We start from the raw sequence: 15,555 nt of genomic DNA, 5'->3' as shown, positions 1-15,555 counted from the left end.
AAAGTGTGCAGTTCTAAAATAACTCCGTGTGGCTCTGGACATTACATAATGCAGCCTTCATTAAAAAAGAAAAGAGCAGCAGCCAACTGAGGACTAATAAAGTCAAATGACTCCACGAAGCCCCGAAAACACACCGTGCTTTAAATACACAAGTAAAAGCAGCTCAATGTCAAAGTCATGAGACGCAGCTTGAGAGGAGCTGTGTGTGCCGAGACCGGTCCGGTCTGCTAAGAGCTGCAGCTTTCCACCCTTCAACTGAGCTATAATATGACTGTGCTTACTCCACAGGAGGTGGTGGGGGGGGTTATACCAAGGTCTGCCTGCTGTAGCGGTGTCAGATGGTATTTATGAAACTTGTAAAGCGACTGAATCCCAGGCACACCTGCTGCACCAGGAGGGGGGAGACACAAACGTAAACATCAGCACCAAATTCTGGATTCTGCAGGTTCCTGTTTGATTTCATCTGCTGGTTTAGCTTCATCTTCAGTCACACACTAATCTGATAAATACACTTGTACTTGTCTCGACTTGGAAGGCATCAGCCAGAGCGTCCACAGAATTGCATTGAATTACGTTTAGCTTTTGATTTTTTTTTATTGCCTGACTGGGCCTTCGTTACTCGTATCAATAACAGGAAGAGGGGGAGTGATCTGGAACTCACCGGGGTGGAGGGGGGATCACAGACTCATATATTGACCATGTAATCCAAACATTTCTTCGGTTTTGTTCTCCTCATAGACTAGCTCAGTTCTTTTTGTAATAAAAAAAGCCTGAACTTAACACCGCCCTCCCAGAACCACGACTGCATACCGCTGTCAAAGTGCTCCTGCTGGTGAACTCTTGGACCCCGCCTCCCTCCTCCGTTAGATCATAAAGTCCAAATCGGCTGGTGACCAGCGAGCCTTTGCCCGAGCTCCCAACAGGTTGGCGAGATTAGCTCGGAGTTTCTCTGAGCTCACATTAAGGTGCTTGCTGCATGAGGGCGGAGAGGGGAAAACAAACAGCGCTGATGAAATCCAGTCAAAGCTGCACCTGTGCCAACTCTCACATAACCATCACCCGAAAAGGAAAACTGCAGCCCAGCCAGACTCTGGCTTGGGTTTCATACTTGATGAGGGCAGGAAATTAAACTTTCTGCCCATCGATTACACCGGCTGAGGGTTTTCAAAAGTCAACAGCTCTTTTGGAGCAGCATTGCTGATGGTGACGTTTCACCGACGCCAAAATCTTTTAATTACACTGAGTGTTCGCCTCAGTAATATCAGACTCAAACGCTCATTAAGGAATCTGACTTTCTGGTTACTCAGCTGGGTTGTGCTGCTGCTTTCCTATCGACATTGTGATAAACTGTAACCTTCCCAGGCAGTGATGTGGTTTATACCTCACAGTGTAAACAGTTTAGCAGGTGTAAAGATAACACAGTTTCCTCTCTCAGGAGTCGAACATCAAGAGAAGACACGACTGCAACCGCGGGGTAACGTTAAGGAAATCAGCTTTTGTCACAATGATCCGGACCAGCGCTGGTCCAGAGGAAAACCCAGCAAGGACACAGAGCAGACACCGTGGTGTACATCCTGCCATAACTGACACAATTTCCTCAAAGTAAACAAGCCGCACAATCGTATACATATTTTGTTTGCAGCTTCGGTCCTGTGACCTTTTTAACAGCGAGGCTTTGCAGCTTTCTGCAGGTGAGGTGTCACACACACCAGCTTTGATGTCGTCACACGCATGCATAAGAAGATGTATCTAAAGGCACCACGGCAGGTTTCACCCGGGAAAGACAGGTGCAGAGACAAAAAGACGAGCAAAGCCTGCAATGTTGCTGTTGCGCATCTCCTGTAGACCGAACAGCTGACGCCTCAGCAGTCATTCTGCAGCAGCAACACTGAAGCCTAAACTGCTTTGATCAACAAAAATACACAGAAGTGGATAAACACGGTGACACAGAAAATTGTGTGTCCTACCTCCTGAACGCTCAGCAGAAAAGAGGACAATAATTACACAGGCAGACTAAGCTAGAAATATGGTGGAGGAAAAAAGTGTTTTTATTTTTATTCAGCGTGCTTTCTAGCGACACAACAGACGGAGTTCATTCATTAATCTGCCTGTTACTGATCTATTACCTGTATTTAAGACAGTGAAAACTGAAAGTCCCCCAGACCGCACATCATACGAGCGTCAGTGTCCTTTAAAATGATGCAAAAAACATGAGTGCCAGTTTATTTCCCCAGAGAGCACAGGAGCTTCACTGACAACGAAGCATGCAGCTCAAACTAATTACTTATGGCGACAGCATGGAGAGATGCATAGTCTGTGATGTGCACTGCAAGTCCAGAAATGATGAAAAAATATCTCCATTCATTTCTCTGATCAACTGTTTTTGTCCCTGATGTGCAATAAATTTATATTTGTGAAGCTGCAATCTGAAAATATCAGCAAAAAAATCAAAAATCAAAAAAATGACTGTAAATGAGATTTTTTTTTTTTTGGTTCCAGTTTACTCCAGTTTACTCCAAAGAAGGCGTGAGTAGTAAACATTAAACACTCTGCCTCTTACACTGGGAAGGACGTTCCCAGAAAACTGACCACATCACGGTTTTACAATGTCGCGGGCAGGCTACAGGCTGAGTCATGGCGGTGACAGCACAATGACACGTACTCCGATAGAAAACTCGAGCGGTGTGACTCTCGGGGCTGAAACATGGCGGGGTGGTAATGCAGTTATTGTCGCGGCGTAAACGTGTTGCTTCGTGCCCGCAGCTCATCAGAAACAGAGTACTCTTCTCACCCAGCAGCCGCCTCAATTACAGCAGCATCAACCCCACACCTCCCCCACCTCCCTCCATCCAGTCTGGGCTGCACTTTCATCAGGGCTGGGTGGCCTCCATTAGCGCTCCTCCACAGGGACAGGACGGCCTCTAAAGCACGGCACTCAGGGAGCACACAGGGGCCCCGCACTTTACCCTAACAGCTTCATCAACTCTGCATCCCCAGAGCGAAACACACACGCTCACACCAAACACACAACCTCTAGAGGGCCCAATTAGCAACCATCACCTGTAATTCAATAACAACGCTCCCTTTCTTTCAGCCTCTCACTCGATCGTGAATTCGCTCACGTGGTTTAAAAAACGGACGACTCTTAATGCTCTCCTACATCAGCGGGCAAATCTAAATCTACACTGACAGTTTATTAAGGGCCTTGAATAGACTTGCATACTTTGTTTGCAAGCAGGAGGTGTCTTCCCCCCTCCCCTCTCTGCTTCCTCCCGGTGTTCACTTTTATAAGCGTCGTATATCATCCCTGTGGCTCCACACACTGCAAATCAAACCCATAGGACACAGGATGGAGGACAGGCACAAAGAGGGGCTCCACATTGCACATCTCTGCTCAGCTTCTAATCAAATCTTTTGCTCTGTGTTAAAATGTGTTTGCTCACCATCCATCCTGCACGGTGAGACGGCGGCTCTGTCTCTATCCAACTGTAAAACTTAAATACGGCGCAATAAATAAAAGAAAAACCCACCAAGTGGGGCAGCATTTCTAATTATATCGCTAAAACCTAAATATCAGCCGCAGCCCTGTCCTGTTAGGATGCTCAGTTTCTGCTTTGAAGAGCTGGTTGATTCACTTGCACCATCATCTTAGAGACTGTGAGTCACTGCTGGTCATGTGATGGAGCAGGATGAATCAGGTACGGTGTGACTGCTAACACATAATTAGGAAGAAAAGGTGGGCGTCAATTCTTTGTTTGCTCAGTTGCTACAAAAAACACAATCCCACAGTTTGTTAACTAAAACTGCATCCACACTGCTACCTTTTTTTTTTTTTTGCTTTGTCAAAACGCTTTAAAAATTCCCGAACTGACGAATGTCTTACCTTTATCTACTAAAACACAAGAAACAAATACATGACCATTAACGTATAACCAGGAAAATATTGCACTAGGCACACCAGATGCTAGCAAAGACAACAAACTTCTAATTTGTCAATAATGTTGTTTTTGCCGCTGGTATTCGAGGCCACACAGACCCACAGAGGTCGTTTCCAAAGATCTCTATTTCTGCTCGTCTATAGAAACGAAAAAAATGCACAGCGGTGTGATGTCAACATGAAAACTTGGCAGGATCAACACCAGGAATAAACAAATTCACATGGAGATTGGTCAAATGTTGAGATCCCAAATTTACGCAAAAATGTCTGAATCGCTGGCATGTGACAAGCAAAAGTGGGTCAACGCTTCATGAATCCTTCTCCGATGTGACTCGAAGAGGAAATAAACTTCACTATTCACTATTAATGTGGAAACAGGAGACAATAACTGTCTCCATTTGTGATGTAAATCAGACTCCATGCTAAACACGGCAACAAGCTTCAGGCTCATGAGGGGCAAGAGAGGACCTGTCACTTTGCATATGTGTGAACAGGAGATTAGTAAAACAGACTTTTCTCAAAACGCCTTGAAATCCCCCCGCCCCCCTCCCGTGTGCAGCATGGCCGTCATTTAAAGGTACAGTAGGTGTGCGAACAGCAGGTATGTTGATACAGTTCCTCAGCCAAGACGCTTTTTGACCAGTGAGGTGATTGTGGTTTCAGTTCTGTTCGCTTGAGTTTTCCGCCTCAACTGTGTATGAAAATATTTTATCAGATTTTGCCTTTCCTGTGCGACTCCTCCCGTTTCGTACACACGCCTGAAACAAAGACGATCTAAATGGAGACCCAGCTAAGGACAAAAAGAGGAGAGAGAAATCACTTTACTGTGCCTCTAATCTGATTCTCTATTCCACTCCCACCTGTCCTGCTGCTGCTGCTGGACTCTCTCAGGTCTCTGGGGGGTCTTTAGTGAGCCCAGGCCCCTCCTAACCCACCTGTCCACCACTCATGATTTATGTCTCCCGAGACCGCTGAGGATGCTGGGAGGTCGCCTCTCCCGCTCCAACTGTAGGTTTTACTATAAAAAAGACGAAGCTTTAGGTTTCTTTTTATAGCTTTGGTTTGGTAACTAAACCAACTCAGTATGAAATCAGAATAAATAACAGGCCTAAAGAAATCCGTCGTATTACTCTGTACAGTCACAGAACTATTTAAATTAAATGTTAACCTCCAGAAGGCATCCAGGTCAAGATGACACCAGATTAAAAATGATTTTCTCATCAGGAGTTAATCTTAGAAACTGAGATTAATTGAGTCGGTACGTCATAAAGATTAAAGTGACTCAATCTCAACCAAGCAAAATAAGAAAAATCTCACAAGTGAAGAAGAAAATTAAGGACAGCTGACATTTCTGCTTGAAAAATCACAGTATTATGTCACCTGACCTGTTTTATGATTGACAGAAAGGAAAGGCTTATTACACCATTTTCATACAGCGAGGAAGAGGGGAGAAAATCGAATAAAGTGCTGGGCTTTCACTTTGTACCGTTTCACTGTTCTATTTGCCCTTTTCATCTTTCCACTCCTCCTCCTCTCATCTCCACGTTTCTTTCCCGTTTCAACTTTCCTGCACCTGTTTCCATTCGCTTTACCTTTGAGATGTGTCCCAATTTTCAATGGCACCAAATCAAAGCCAGCAGCCTATCACAGGCAAGCTGCATTCCTCTTCAATTACCAACATTCACAGGATTACGGCTCGACTCCGTGCTTCGGCGTTGAGCCTGAAGGCGGCGGCAGCTTTGGGCTGCGTTTTTTGCTGATTTCCTCTGAGCTCGAGGAGCCGACAGCCTCTGTTCCGCGTCTCAGGTGGCAGGAGAGGGAAGAGAATGGAATACGGCAGAATATGCAAATTGTACCACCACCAAAGACGAGGGCGAGGAGTTTCCCACCAGCTGAGTGTGAGAGAGTGCTCCCCCTCTCCCACACACATGCAGGACTTTGAATGGGACTCTTTCTTTGGACACACACAGGCCGGCGAGCCCGTGTAACCCCCTCACAATCGCACCATCTCCACAACGCATTAAAAAACCCCAAACGCTATTTTCACACTCACAAAACTGCACAAATGCACAAACACGTTGACATTTTGACGCACAATAACGCAGACCTGCATGATTTGAGGTGGTCAGCAGCAGAATAAACCCAGTCCCTTCACCACAGGCCGCCTTTCACAGCTCAGCTTCGGTTTGCTAAGCAGCGTAGATTAAAGTTTTAGCTGCTGGCTGCTCAGGGGAGCCTCTTGAATACATGAATATTCAGGTGGCTGAATGAGAATGATGAAAGGCATCAGCAAAGCAGGTTACTCGTGGAAACGGGTTTAGGCCACCTTTAAGAAAAGAAGGTGCTGATAGGAGTTTGGCAGTTCCTCTGTGATTTTCTGCCGCCTGAGGTAGATTTTCACTTCTGGTTCCACATTTAGCTTTTGTTTTGAGCGTAGGTGGCAGTGAGCAAACTTTGTCTCCGTAACATCAATTTTAAACAGCATTGTAAGTTTAGAGCAGGATTTGGCTTCGCTGTAATCTTATTTTGATTTGAACGCGGCAGTAAACTGATCTTTTCCAGCACTCAGCTCTTCATGGCATCTATTCCCTGTTAGTTTAATAAGAGCACGGCAGCTTTAAACTTTGAATGTCTTTCATTAAGTCACAGCAGGAATGTTTTTTTGTAATTATTCAGAAAAAACCCACATTTTTAATTTCCCTTGAAGACACTGATTTTGTGAAGCTACTCCTCTGTGCTTTGGCATTATTGTGAATAATTTTGGCTTTATTGCTTTTTTCAATGTGCAGCGCAGAATAAATGAATGCATAATAAATGCCAGCTGTGGTAAGAAAATAACTATTGTGATGGACTGACTGGGTCTAAACAACCTGTTCTGTTTTGTTTTTGTGTTTTGTGCCACCACATTTTGTGCTAATCTGACTTTTCATTGTCTGCTTTTGTACCAAACAATGGAACCCTGGAGGATCTATGTCCTGTTCACGTGTGGCTCAGCTGCAGGGCAGCTCCGCTGACCTTTGACCTCTACGTGGAGACCTGAGCGTATGGGTGTTTCTGTTACTTGGGCCGTGCTGCCGTGCAAGTTTCACACGTATTTACGCTTCTCAATGTGAGTGCAGATTGAACTGACAACAGTTTGGTGCTCAATCAGAGGCGGTTGACTATTTCCCTTTTACAGCCACTAAAAATAGTCGAGCTGCTGGGTCAAATCACACCTGCATGACAAACAGGCTCATTTGTCCTTTCTCTCTGAAAGTGCAGGTTAGTTAATGTTGTGATTCTGGCTGCAGTTTGTCAGAGATTAGATCAGCAGCTTTCCTAAACACCCTGCGAATGTCTGCTGCCGCCTGAAGACCCCACCGCTTTGTTTCTACGTTTCAGCTCATGAGACATTTTCGAAGCAACTTCGGGCTAAATTTTAAAATTCTTCTAAGGTGGTGTGGCATGTTTACATGATAAGAATGAGGAGGATGCGTGTTTTACTATTTATATCCACCAAGCTGTTCTGCGTTACAACCTCTGTGTACGCTTCACACTTTTTATATCATCATCCACATTAGGCTCTGACTACTTCATTTGGCATTTGACTTCCCTCCAATGAAAGCAGGCACACAGCACAAGTCAAAGGTGTGTGTGTGGGAGGGGCTGTGTGCTGAAAACTGATATGTTTTAACGGTTTGGCTGTGTTCAGCCATCTGCCTTAGCTTCCACGCCCTGTTCATCAAGGTGCCCTGGTTGTCCGACATCACCTAATTGAAACACAACAGCATCAGCAGGAAGATTTTTCCCTCACAGGCTCCATGTTAATGCATGTAAATCCCAACAAGCAGGCTCCGTGTTGTTATGCAAAGCCTGGAGGAAAGTAGCTGTTTCCCACCTTGATGCTAACACACACAAACACACTGTCTCTCTCTCTCTCTCTCTCTCTTTCATGTATACACACAAACACACACACACAAACTACTCAATTAGTCACAGCAGCAGCATCAGTAGCTCCGATGCACCTCCCCCTCTAAACCATAAAAGGCAATGGGAGTGATGCTGACTTGCTAAAGACATCCTGTAGTGCTTTGTCATTCCACAGGCCCATTTGTGCAAGGGAAACAACACACACACACACACACACAGCCTGTGGCTCTTATGCAAAGGGAGAAAGTGACATGAATGACCAGTGGTCATGGATCAATTAAGAGCCACTCTTTACCACAACCACTTCTTCTTTTCCCACTCAGAACATTTCTCTCTCTATCACACAACAAAGGTGAGTCCAGAGTTAAAAAACTGAAGCAAATTAATCTTAAAACCAAGCAAAGAAATTTGATAGATATGGAATAAGGAAAATTTGTTCTGTAGGAAACAGAAAATATCACATCTTATAGAAGTTGTGATTTGAGTTTGAGCGAAGTTTTTTTAAGCAATGACGATGCATTTTTTCGTGACTCGTGCCAAACAAGCATTTGAAAGCACCTATATCTTGTCAACATGATTTGTAGACCTGCAGCACTGCAACATTTATGAGGAGAACAAGATACAACAATGTTGTGATTTCAACTATACAGCCTTTAATTGTGCAGCCCTGCAGGAAGCACAGTTAAAATTAGAGGCGACAAACTCTGTTTAGCTCTTCTAACTGCATTATATATTATTATAACATCTATTATTTTCTATCAGTCTGATCAGATGAGTGTAACAGGATGAATCCAGCCTATGGCAAAGCAGAGGCAGCACACTCACATGACTCCTATGCTCCTATAAACCTCAGAGAGGAGCACTTCAGGGGGACCTCATAACAAATGGTTCCCTCACACTTAAAAACAGAAGCCATATATATATGTATATATATAAAACTTGCAGTGTGACTATGCGAGGCAGACAGCCAGATTCACTTGTACCAGATATATAGTTGGACAAAGTGATAAAGCAATTATGTAAAACCAATATTCTCAGTCAAAGGGTCACAGAAAGAGCCGGTCAGAGAGTATTCCTTTAAAACAGTCAGACAGAGGAGTTTCACAGCAATAAATGTCTGTTTCATTGCAGGCTGACCTGATTTAATAAAGTGCTGTCAACACGACACTATATACTATAATATCACTGCATCCTCTAACATCTGCCCATGAAATCAGTGTAGGATTCATATAAAATACAGAGACCAGCATTCTGTAAAGCACCAAAACAAGGAACCCAGACAAAAACAACCTTCTTCAGCACCCCCTCTCCAAAAGCCCCCCCAGGGCCGCTGGACAGACCCTCGCTGTAACATGTCGAGGTTGTACGTACGCACATTCAGTTCCAGCCTGAGAGCGGGCTGCTGTTTTTACCCCGTCACGGTATGCAAACACCAGGCCGTGATCCTGTAGTCCCTAAATTGTGGTGTTACATTACAGCCCCAGATTAGATGGCACACACAAACAGGGGGCGTTTAAAAGCGAGAGGGGAGGCGTTAGATGACGAAGCGACGAGCAAGGTGACTCGGAGGGGTGGGCAAGCCGAGCCAAGCACGGAGACACCTGCCGTTTACACTGGAGCCAGAAAAAGAGGTCATTAAGGCTGCAGCTATCAAAAACAAGTTCACCTCTTCTAACACAATGAGCGGCGTGCATGCACACATACGTGAGCGCAGTTGGGCTGGGGTGAAAGTTTTTGGGTGTCTCTGCAGACGTATATCAAGATGGCTCTCGTCATTCGAAAGCCCTGTTACGCTGGCATGTTTACAGTCGCTGCCTGGTGGGAAATTATCTCAGCACAAGAGCAGAGCTAGGCCAAAGCAAGACCGTCAACTATCATTAATGCCAGGCAGGTTAGGGTGTGTTTGTTTGAGCTGGAGCTGGAACAAAAACATCTGAATTTATGCAGCACCACGTAAAAGCTCAGGGGCGGCGGAAAATGAGTCTCAGGCTTCTTTTAAGCAAACTCCAGAGCCAAGCCACCTGGCTTGTTATGGAAGAGATCACATCTCCAGGAAATGACTGCAAAACACAAAGCTTTATGGATATGAAAAGACGATTGTCAACACCTGACTGCTTCTGATGCACAAATAAAAAAAAAAAAAAAAAAGTGCTCAAAGATAAAGTCGGCGCTGTTGCTCTCATCCAGCTTTTTCTTTTTATGTGTTCACTAACTAGTTTAATAACCAGCAGAAGTGCAACGTTCGTTGAGAGGGAGGAGATTAGTCTTCAACCCCCAAACTTCCCTGCTATCTAATCCATCTGATAACATTCTACTTGTGAGTTAGTTCACCGTTCTAACTTCACTTCAAACACAAGTGGGCCCCTGAAAACAAACAAAAGACACAAGTTCAAAGAAAATGAAACTAAGTTTTGGAGGAAGTGATAATATCAACACTCTTAAGAAACAAAATAATAAATTAATAACTGTCAGGTTGTCATTCTTATTATAGCTCCTGTAATTAGTCAATCAAAAGAACACAAACTGGCAACTATTTGGACAGCTGAATGATCATTATTGTCACACAAGAACTGCCACAATTATCGAATTTGAACATCTCAACATGAGGGTTTGCGCCTATTCTCTGTTTTGTATCATTATTCACAACCGGTGTTGTTCCAAAAACACATTGGATTTGTCACTGTGGTGTTCGACAGATATTTAAAGATTGAAATAATCTGATTATTTCGATGACAGAGATCTGAGATAAGAGACCTGTTTCCCTGAGACTCTGATCAGCTCTAGAAACAAGTTGGTGACAAACTGATGAGTCAGTGAATTTGCTTTGACACTAAACTCCATAATGACTTAAAAAAAGTACACGAAGGGAAATGTATCTGTAATCAGCTGTACGATAATTAAACATAAGAAATAGTCTGTTTACTCACTTTTAGTAGTTTGTACACCTTTAGATTTGCATATATGTTAATGAGCTGGACACACAGTCAGTGCTATCAGATAACGTGAGCACACGAACTGTCGAGGAAATGACAAGGACAAATTAAAGCTCCTGTCACAGTATAATAAACAGCATCGGCCGCCTCACCCTGCTGATGACAGCCTGGAGGTCACGGTACATTAACACCGGCTAATGTTTGGCACATCAGCCCTTTTGAAATTCAAAAAAGGTGAACGGGCAGTGCGGATGAAAACTAAGAAAAGACTAAATAAATGAAAAACAACAACAATAACACGACTGAAGTGAGAGGCAGATGAGTTTCACTTGTATCTGATCAAAGCTGTCCGCCCTTAAACGCACCTCTTGCATATTCTAATCTCCTTTGACTTTATATAAATATATTCACACATATGTATACTTAGAAAGCTGAGACAGTATTCCTGTGCAGGATTTTCACCTTGAATGGGGAGAAGATGAGGAAATCGGTTGGGGGGGGGGGGAGAAAAAGAAAAAGACACCTTCATAGGTGTTGCATCACCTTGCGTACCTGGCTGCCTCCGGTCCAGGATAAAAACAGGCAGCAACCCCGCCTTCACTGCAGTAATGGTACTGACCGCCATCCGCCCCTTTTCCGCGCAGCGCTCAGGAAGCTGTGCAGCCAAATTACCGCAAAAACAATAGACGGAGAGGAAAAAGGTTTGAGGCTCCGTGCGCCCTCACGGTGGAGGTGGAGGTGGGTGGGGGGGGGGCATTAACACCAGAATAACCACTTTATGCACCGCTAATTTTTCTGCACACAGATAGGACGAGGGGGGGGGGCAGGGTGCACTCGACCAAAACGAGCCAAGCAATCCACAAAATAGAGATTAGAAACATGCACAAGTGGGACAAGAAATGCGTGTCGATTAGATAAATCCCGCGAGAGTGAAGGGAGGCAGGCATCCATGCGAAGGTGGCACGGTACACGGTGATGAACTACAAAACATGAAAATAATAACAGTCATAATAAAACATCTCTACCTGCACAAGTTGACATTTGGAGTGGTGTTTTTCTTTTCTTTTTTTTTTTTTTTTTTTTTTTTAATTTCCTCCGGACTCCTCACCAGACACCGAGCATTTAGGAAAGCAGAAGCAGATCCGGATCCGACGATCCACGCCAAATAAAAATTAAAAAAAAAAAAAAAAAAAGGAAAAAAAAAAAAAAAGCCGCAGGTGTGTTATTTTGTGTTTATTTCCAGGCCATTTTGTCAGACCCGTTATCCGCGTTCAGGTAAACATGATGGTGATGATGGTGGTGAGGAGGAGGAGGAGGATGGCTCCTGCACGGACGCACACAGTCACCGTCGTGTCGTCACCAGGAGCGGAGAGGAGGGTGTTTTATTTAAAATAAAAAAAAAATAATAATAAAGGTGCTTTCCATCCTTTCAGCTCAAACACACCCTGCCTCATAAGGGAGGGTGGAAAGGGGGGGGCAAATAAATAAATAAATATAAATGTTTTTATTGGTGGATACGACGTAAGAGGGGGAGGAGGACAGGTGAGGCACCGACCAATCAGAGACTCGGAATCCAAATAGCTGTCTGGATTTAAAGTTACGTTCAAATTCCTATTTCTATACTTTATAACAGGTGGAGGTTTACTGAAAGGAACCCCCCCCCCCACTACCACCACCACCACCACCACAAAGGCACCAACTCTGAGCTGTTTATAATAAAATCATGAGGATAAGCCCCCTGCAGGTGACCTGAAGGGATTATTACTGCTGTGTTACAACAGAAATAAACTAAGAGTAAAGATAATATCAACACTGTGGCAGACAAGGAGGCTTTATAAGTCCATTTGTAAAGGCTGAAAGGTAAGCTGCAGCTACAGTCTGCAAAATAATAATAATAATAATAAAAACTGATGAGGAAACGAATGCAAATAAAAACATATTAGAAAAAAAAATGTATTTTTAAGATATTAACAATCCGATTTCCACCCTTACCTTAACTAAGGGGAACATGTGGTGTGGCAGGGTGAAGAGCAGATAAAACAAACATCCCATCTCTTTATCCATCAGCAGCAGCAGAACACACCGACCACCAAAAATAAAAAGAAATTATAATCCAATGCTTTCGTCTGCAACTGCGCGACTTTAGCCGAAGTTGAGTTATTTTGGACTGAAACCGAGCGACAACCTGAACCACAACCTGACCCTCATAATAATAATAATAATGATAACAATAATAATAATTATTATTAATATTATTATTATCACGGTGATGATAGAAAGCTGCGCTCTGCGGGCCACGTTGCCGTCAGGAGTTATTCATGGTGGAGAAAAGTGTCGGAAAAAAGTGCAGAAACAAAGAGAAAGACAGCGGAGGGAGGAGGAAGAGGAGGAAGAGGAGGAAGGGAAAGTGTTAGAAAAACTGCATGAGGAGAAATAAGACGCGCTCGGCTTCCTCCGGGCCGTCGCTGCCGGATAACGGTTCACCAGGGCCGGCCTGCCCCGAGCACCGCTAGGCGGAGAGAGAGAGGACCCATCCAGGTATAACGGTCCTCCGAACCCCCCCCCCCCCCTCCTCCTCCTCCACCCTCCACCCTTAAAACTCCCCTGAAACGTGCTCCAACTCTCCACCAGCTTCAGAAATAAACAGTAATAAATAAGTAAAAAAAGTGTCCGGGAGGGGAGCTCGCTAAGGAGGGTGACCGGCCGGGTCGCTCCCCGGCCGGTCACGGAGGAGCCGGGACTTACCGCTGCTCCTCTTCGGGTTCGCCTGTTTTCTGCGCTTACACCTGGGGCCATCCGCCATGATCCTCCGCTGAGTCTGAAACGCAGCCGCTGAGAGTCACCTCCTCCTCCCTCCTCCTCCTCCTCCCTCCTCCCTCCTTCCTCACCCTTCTCACCCCTCCCTTCCCTCTGCGTCCGCTTTACGACATCACCTTCCCCCAGCTTGTTAAAAAAAAAAAAAACACCTGGTTTGCGACACATGGGCCGCTTTTACGGCAGCACCTTCCCCAACACCTCAGCGCCGCACGGCCCCTCCTGCAGGCCGGTAGGGGTCGGCCGTGGACCCAGCTCGGTCCCTGCTCCTCCTGGAGGACTCAGGGTGCACAGGCACTGAGGTGTTGGTGTGTTTGTTTGTTTTTGTTTGAAGAGCTGAGCAGGGATCAGATCTTTCATTCAAAATCCAACTCACGTGAATAAAACTTAGAGCACTGAAGTGAGAGTCCTCCCATCAAGGTGGTCAAAACACAGGTTAATCACTTTTTTTTTTTTTTTTTTTGGGAAGTGGGGAGAACTAATCTGAAGGAAGCCAGTTTAATCCATAACAAAGCACTTTATATACAATTATAAGTTAACATAATGTTATCCAGTCTTAGTGTGAAACGTAACTAAAGGTGCAATATAAATAATTAGAAAAGAGAAATACTCGCATTAAGTGCACTTTATCACGGTGCTGTGCAAATCTAAGGAGTTACTTTCCGGCATTCGAAGAAGAAAATAGATTTTTTAAGTTTCAAAGAGCAAGTGAGAGTCAGCAGAAGACAAATATTGATCTTCTGATCCATATTAAAGAGTATTCCTGCAGAAAGGATTTAAAGCACTGAGTGGAAAATCTTAACTTAGCATGCAATGAAAAATGATCGTGAGGATGACTGAAGCGCCGATGAGGGGAGAAACGAACAGGCGTATCTGAAGGAGGGAAGTTCCACCTCTAGAACCGGTGGATCTGGAAACAGGAATAAAAGTCGGACTAAAACGGCCAATACTCAGAAATCCTGAACAATCTTGACCTTGTATGTTTGAGTTCATGCGCTGAAATTTATTGCTGTTCAAATGAAACACATGGCACCTAAACACCATCCAAGGCCTGAGCGCCCCCACCCCCTTTCCCCACTGATTCGTCCTCGGCAGGGACAGAAGTCCAAGGACAGTTCGCAGCAGGTCAGGGGAGTGGCCTCCGCACTCCTGTCGAGCTATTCTTGTACCTGCCGACGATCGGGTTTCCAGCTCAGACACACCAGGTGCTGCTGTGAATCGCTCACACTGAGTGGAGAATGGGTGTGTGAGGGGATTAGAGTTGGGGCAGAGAGTTTGAGATTATATGTTTTGCTCAAAGGTGCTTTTCTGGTTGAGCTTATAAATTCAGCTGCCGGAGTCATGAGACCAGACTGGACGATGTGTGTTTTATATATACGAGGGTCAATTAATCTGAGCAGGGAGATTTTCACCGCACCAATAAATGACTTCCATGTATTAACACTTTATTTTACTTTATACTCACAACATTTGTCCGGCAGCTACATGTCTATATATCTATGGTTAGCTAGGTTTAATAGTTCACATGAACAGAAAGCTTCACACGACTCTCGTGCCTGTTGTTTCTTTGTTGTTCAGGCTGAATGAGCTGCGACTTAATTGACCAATTAAGCAGCAACCAATCACATTGGGAGGTACTTACTGCCTCAGCATGGCAGCACACAGTGGCGGGGCTTTGTCTGCTGATCTGAGTGAATGTAAAAACATCACACATACGCATTGCACATGAAGAAGTTCACTTTGAGGGTAGGACAGGAGTTGAATAATGTCTTCTGAGGGGGGGGGGGGGCGCTGTAGAGTCAGAAAGAATAATTAATGTATTTTTTTCTGGACTATATTACGAACCGGGGTCACTGAGGTCGAAAGGGGTCAGCCTCTCCCAGATATTGTCTAATGAAATATCACACACTGCGCGATGGAAAGTTTTTGCTGGAGTCACCTTGTAAGCAAGAGTGAATAGAG

General features: G+C 44.6%; 1 protein-coding gene across 3 annotated transcripts in view; it reads right to left on the bottom strand.

Moving 5' to 3' along the window:
- Positions 1-13,617, bottom strand: part of zeb1a (zinc finger E-box binding homeobox 1a) — a 53,856-nt gene extending 40,239 nt beyond the window's left edge. For 2 of the 3 annotated variants that reach the window (XM_029525603.1, XM_029525604.1), the window contains exon 1: positions 13,525-13,617. In XM_029525603.1, the coding sequence (XP_029381463.1) occupies positions 13,525-13,582 (58 nt within the window). In that variant the 5' untranslated portion in view covers positions 13,583-13,617. Of the gene's footprint in view, positions 1-11,804; positions 11,855-13,524 lie in introns of those variants that run through there. The other variant, XM_029525605.1, reaches the window with a different exon arrangement.
- Between the last annotated feature and the right edge of the window lie 1,938 nt (positions 13,618-15,555).

This window comes from Echeneis naucrates, chromosome 17, assembly GCF_900963305.1.
Source record: "Echeneis naucrates chromosome 17, fEcheNa1.1, whole genome shotgun sequence".
Lineage (NCBI taxonomy): Eukaryota > Metazoa > Chordata > Actinopteri > Carangiformes > Echeneidae > Echeneis > Echeneis naucrates.
Note: the sequence above shows the minus strand (reverse complement) of the source record. Positions and strands in the feature narration are given on the sequence as shown.